This window comes from Microtus ochrogaster, unplaced genomic scaffold (genome assembly GCF_000317375.1).
Source record: "Microtus ochrogaster isolate Prairie Vole_2 unplaced genomic scaffold, MicOch1.0 UNK43, whole genome shotgun sequence".
Lineage (NCBI taxonomy): Eukaryota > Metazoa > Chordata > Mammalia > Rodentia > Cricetidae > Microtus > Microtus ochrogaster.
In genome coordinates this window covers 1,547,155-1,553,236 of record NW_004949141.1, presented here as the reverse complement: position 1 = coordinate 1,553,236, position 6,082 = coordinate 1,547,155, and the positions used below count along the sequence as shown (strand labels likewise).

Sequence of the window (6,082 nt, the reverse complement as noted above, 5' to 3'; positions counted from 1 at the left end):
TCTCTGTACCTGAGGGAGGGCTGTGCTGGGGTCGCGGGCTGGGATGTGGGAGCGCTGCTGTCTCTGTACCTGAGGGAGGGCTGTGCTGGGATCGCGGGCTGGGATGTGGGAGTGCTGCTCGCTGCTCCTTCCTCTGTCTGGCTCCTTCTTCTCCAGCAGCCATCCCTTCTTCCTCCTCCAGGAGGTCTGGAGAAGAACACTTCTAAGCAGGCATTTCCCATGCATCCCCCAAATCAGTGTCTCCTCCATTGAGTTGCTCCACTGGTAAAGGCGTGTACCAACAAGTCTAACCACCTGAGTTCAAGTTCAAGGATACACCTGGAGGGAGGAGAGAACTACTTCCCACCTATCTTCTACTACCCGACAGATATTCTGACTCCACACTTGCAGAATCTCTCTCTCTCTCTTTCTCCCCCCACCCCACATACACAAATTTAATAAAATTTTAAGCTGGTCTCTCAGCCCCACCTCCCACATTGCGCATGGCCATATTTGACCCCATACTCTCCATTGACTAAGAATATATTAATGATCGCTACTCAGAACTTAATAATTCTATCGATTATAGTAGTATAACATCTGCCAGGTGGGGCGATTACACTCCTTTGATTAAACTAGCACTGGGGAGGCAGAGGCAGTGGATCTCTGTGAATTTGAGGCCAACCCGGTCTACAGAAGGAGTTCTAGAACAGCCAGGGTTGTTACACAGAGAAACCCTATCTCAAAATAAAATAAATAAATAAATCAAAATTAAAAAAACCAAACAAACAGAAATAGTGTAACATCCATATATACACAAAAGATCTGTAATTTCTTGCTGATTCTGTAGCATGCAGTGTAACATAGATTAAGGGTGTAGTGGAACGACCCAGAAGACCCTTGCCAGCCCCCAGTCTGCAGATGGCACCACTGACCCTGAGTTTAGTATCCACTGCCCTGGTCAGTTAGATGAGCCTTGCTTCCATCTTCCATCGAGTAGCCTCAATTTCATTTGAAGAATGGGTTCCATGATGCTTAGAAAAAGAAAAGGCTCCCAGCGTGGGCCAGACTTTGGACTTTGGGAGTAAGGCCCCATCTCATGCAAAACTGTACTTTTAGAACCAAACATAAGGGCCTACCATCCAATGGGATCTTGAATTTCTGGGATATTTTCACAGTATGAAACCAACAGAACAGTATATTGCAAAGGTGAATGGCCCTAGAAAATACAGGTCCTGGTACACATGTGACCACATGGATCTTTCAGATGATCAGACTGATTCTTTTTCATCTGCTTCAGATTAACTTATTTCCTTATAAGGTGGGGCAGTTTAAGATAGGGTCTCTCTGTATAGTGCATGTTGACTTGAACTTGAGCAGTATTCCTGTCTTAGCCTCCCAAGTGCTAGCTTATAGGTGTGAGCCCCCACCCCTGAAAGGTGTGGTTTGTATCTTCACACTTCTGACCTCTCTCCTCTTTCTAGATTGCCCAGCTACCTCTGAAACTTGAATCTGAAGTGATGGAGAATGGGGACAACTTCTCGGTTGGCGAACGGCAGCTGTTGTGCATCGCCAGGGCCCTGCTGCGTCACTGTAAGGTGAGCGTCACAGCAGGTGTCATGAGGTGGGCAGCCGTGAGATGCTTGAGCCCTAAGATGCAGCCCAGCCTAGAGGCGCTGGACTCTGAGCCCAGTGGTACTTTCTGACCCGCGGTTTCTAAGTTAATCTTATCACCACTTGGCATACAGGTTTGAGGGATCTCAAGGTTTTGGATGTGTATGTGTGTTGAGCACATTCCCTGTCGTTGCCTCCCTTGTTTTTCACCTTCCCCCAAGCCTTTGGAATTCAAGGTCGACTTTGTTTCTGGCTAATGAGGACTTGTATAACTGCAGACCCAGCAGATTAAAGGCTGAAGGAGACTTCATCAGGTGGAACTCCTCATGAACCTTTAATTTTACAAACAGGCAAGGATGTTCAGAAAAGCTAACCTAGACATGGAGAACATGGAGAATGTGGGAGTGTTGATTAGGTCACTGTTACATGTGTGTCTGTTCCTTTTGTAGAAATTGAGCAAACCATGGGTTTTGTGAATTGTAAGCAAGGGGCATTTTTACATCTATGTGCAACCCTATGAATTGGTAATAGTACATAGTATAGGATTTAAATATTGAAATACACTTTAGGGAACTGGAATTAACAAGGATGCTTAAGGCAGTAATTGGATCTGTTTGTCCTCTGCTTCCCTGGCAGATTCTGATTTTAGATGAAGCCACTGCTGCTATGGACACAGAGACGGACTTACTGATTCAAGAGACCATCCGGGAAGCATTTGCAGACTGCACCATGCTGACCATTGCCCATCGCCTGCACACAGTTCTGGGCTCTGATAGGATTATGGTGCTGGCCCAGGGACAGGTATTAGGCTCCGCGGGAGCTTCAGCTTGGCCTGGGCCCTTGGGAAGAAAAGAGGCTCCTGTCGTTGAGGGACTGCCTGTCATCTTCATGTTTCTGGGCATTCACATAGCAGCCATGGCAGCTTAGTTCTGGGTCTTGTCGATCAGACAGGGTCCTCCTGCCTTGGGTGATGCTTTTATGACTTATTCTGCTGTGACTTATAAGCAGTGACAGGCCAGACAGCACCTGCACTTTAGTGACTTGGTCACGTGCACAAGAATTTCTCAAAGCCACCACAGCAGCAGCCACCCTGGGTTTGCTTTATGCTGCCATGTGGTGGTGCCAAACTTCTCTTCTAGTTTCTCCACGCTTTCCCACGGTCTGGTCGTAGCCAAGCCTTCTTTTACTTCCCACTCAGGTGCCACTGCCTATGTATCCTTCCTGCATTTTCACCTTTGTCTTCACACGACTGTTCCATCTGCCGGCTTAAAAACCTGCCTGTCCCTAGAAGAGGACATGATTTAAATGTCAAAGCTTCCACAACACCTGGGGCCTTATTCATCCATTCATAGTAGATCTCTGACATCATCTGTATGAGCTCTGCCTCCCTGGAGAGCTCTTAAGAAAGGGACTCAGGCTCACTCACCCTCAGGCCCCCATTAATGCTCACTGTTGTAGTTCTTTGCACAATAGCTAGTTGCTAAGTACAATGATGTGGATAAATACCTTTGTGTGTGTGTGAAATAAGCCATGTATGGTGGGTAACTTGTTATAATATATATTATAATATATCCATATTATAAAATACAGTAGTGATAGCACCATAATATCTGCTTCTACTGTGTGTAGTCTAGCATGCTCAGTGAGTCTATGTCTCATCTTCAGTGCTCAGTAGTTCTTCACAGTGAGAAGAAGCAGAGAGAATTCTGTGTGTTAGAGTTGAGCTCTGGACCACAGAAGGTAGAAGAGTTGTCACTGAACTCAGACCAGTGACTCCCCCAATGCCACTCTCTCTCTCTTGATTTGTGGGACATATTGAGCGAAGCATTGATAGGGCGGGTTCTGCCTAATCTTGAAATTCAAGAAAGTTTAAAGTTTTTTCCCTTATATTGTAGTCAGTTTAACATTAATATTCTGTGATTATCTGTCTTAGTTAAGGTTTCTATTGCCATGATGAAACACCATGACCAAAAGCAAGCTGGGGAGGAAAGGATTTATTTAGCTGACACTTTAATATCACTGTTTTTCATTGAAGGAAGTCAGGACAGGAACTCACACAGGGCAGGAACCTGGAGGCAGGAGCTGATCCAGAGGCCATGGAGGAGTGCTGCTTACTGATTTCCTTCACATGGCATGCTCAGCCTGCTTCCTTATAGAGCCTAGAACCTGCAGTCGGGGATGGCACCGCCCACGATGGACTGGGCCCATTAATTACTGATGAAGAAAACGCCCTCCAGGCTTGCCTCAGGATGATTTTAGGGAGGCATCTTCTCAACTGAGGCTCCTTCCGCCCAGATGACTTTAGCTTGTGTCAAGTTGACAAAAATCTAGCTAGGACTTTATTCTTGTTTGAATGATTCTTGTACTAAGATTCTGTTATAACTTTGATATGAAGTGCTATTTCTGTGGATGTAGATATTAAATAGAACACAACTCTTTTAAGGTAGAAAAACCAAGAAAACGGACATTGGGTGTGTTCGTTCCTTGCTTCCTTTTTCTACCTGCCAGCGAGGCATCCTGAGTGCTTCCTCTCTTGACTGGAGTCAGATCAGCTTGCCTTCAACCTGAGCTGTACTTTCCCTGTAGTTTGTATTAGAGAGCTGTACCAATGGGTTTGGTTTCTTTATATTCTCCCAGGCGAGAGACTTAGGTTGTGTGTGAAGGAAGCACATATCCAATCTCTCCAACCTTTCTCTTGCTCCCTGGGTGCTGTAGGCCAGTTCAGTTGTCCTCTGTCCTGTCCCCAGGGCTTTGAGGTTTGCCACTGTTGCCAGTCACACCCTGACATGTCTCCTCTTTGCAGGTGGTGGAGTTCGACACCCCATCGGTCCTTCTGTCCAACGACAGCTCAAGGTTCTATGCCATGTTTGCTGCTGCAGAGAACAAGGTGGCTGTCAAGGGCTGACTCAGGCCATCCGTGAGGTCTCTCCTCAGAATGTCGCCATTCTCTTCCTGGTTTGGACCCCTCATCCTGTCCTGCTGAAACCTTGCCTTTCCCGGTTTTATCTCTCACACAACAGTTCAGGATTAGCGGTGTGTTTCACTTTTAGGGAAAATCATATTTTGATTATTGTATTTATTCCCTATTCATGTAAATGAAATTTAGTTTTTGTTCTTAATTGCACTCTTAAGAGGTTCAGGGAACCATTACTATAAATGTATCAGTGGCCTATAATGAAGCTTTATATGTGTAGCTATGTCTATATATAATTCTGTAAATATCCTATGTTTACAGGAAAAATGTAAGCAGTTTATTTTCTATTAAAGCAAGCACTGCGCTACGGGCAGTGCACATTCATTTCTATCATTTTGTACAGCCGACTGCACTAGAGATCTCGTTTTTGCTCTTAGCTGTTGAAAGTCAGTGTTTCGTTCTCTAGCTGCTCGGTTCACGGTGCTGGGCTTTCTAGGTGTCCAGAGGACACGCGACAGCAGTGAGCCCTCCCGGCCTGCTCCTTGGACTTCCCAGTGGGAACCCAGTGCAGCTGAGCTGTGGGAGGCCTTGCAGAGCACCGTGGCTTCTCAGGGCTCCTGCTTTCCTGTGCTGTCACTTCCTGTTTCTGTTAGAGCGTTGGGGCAAAGCCCGCCCCCTTTCCCTCTCAGGAATGAGAACCATAGCATTCCTCAGAGGGGAGAGCTTCCTTCTGCCTTCCTCCCTCTGCTGTTGTTTTTAAAGATCCAGACTGCTCCCAGTGTCCCATGCTTCAGGTTCCTAGCGCTGGCCACCACAGAGCTCTCCCAGCTCTAGGGTCCACTGCTGCTGTTGTAGGTGGCATTTTCTTTTGCCTGAGCCCACACCTCCAGAGTTCGGTGACAGGGCTCAGGATTGTGGGGTCCGCCCTTCCTCGCGACAGTGTCCGCTGCAAAGTCTGCGGCCCTCAGCAGCTCTTGTTAGCCAGTGTCCTCACTGGTGTAGAAGTTTTTTGTACTGTAAAGAGACCTACCTCAGGTTGCTGATTGCTGTGTGGTTTGGTGTGTTCCTGCAGACCCCCTTTGTGCTCTGGGGCCCGTAGCTTGGGTGGGTGTGGTCGCCACTGTCATCAGTCAAGTGGTCAGCGTTGCATGTCGTGACCAACTGGACATTCTGTCGCCTTAGCATGTTTGCTAAACACCTTATGAAAGCAAAAATCTGAAAAAGTGAATAAAATTATTTTGGATTTGTAAAACTCTCGTGGTATAAAATAGTTCTCTGGGAGGGGGCGAGGTGTTTCTGAATGGCTCTGCAGTACTAGCCCTGGGTTCTAGCGCCTGTTGATGCAATTATGTTCAAAGGGCTGTTGGCAGGGGGCACAGGGCCCCAAATACCCCCAGCTGTGTGTGATGGGCCTTACAGCTCTACAGCCTGCCTTCCTCGGTGTAGCCACCAAATGAAGCACCGGCGCTGCCATAAGAGGTCAAAGAGCGGGAAGAGTGAGCAAGGCCGGGAGGTTGTGTTTCAGCCGAAGCGATGTAACTGCCTTTCATCCACTTCATTCAGACTAACCCAGTG

At 47.1% G+C, this 6,082-nt stretch overlaps 1 protein-coding gene across 1 annotated transcript in view; it reads left to right on the top strand.

Annotated features, from left to right (window-relative positions):
• Abcc5 (ATP binding cassette subfamily C member 5) overlaps positions 1 to 5,747 on the top strand; it is an 88,760-nt gene extending 83,013 nt beyond the window's left edge. Inside the window, exons 27-29 of the mRNA XM_013354392.1 lie at positions 1,464 to 1,577; positions 2,230 to 2,394; positions 4,397 to 5,747. Coding sequence (XP_013209846.1) covers positions 1,464 to 1,577; positions 2,230 to 2,394; positions 4,397 to 4,498 — 381 coding nt within the window. The 3' untranslated portion in view covers positions 4,499 to 5,747. The remainder of the gene's footprint in view (positions 1 to 1,463; positions 1,578 to 2,229; positions 2,395 to 4,396) is intronic.
• Positions 5,748 to 6,082: the final 335 nt, after the last annotated feature.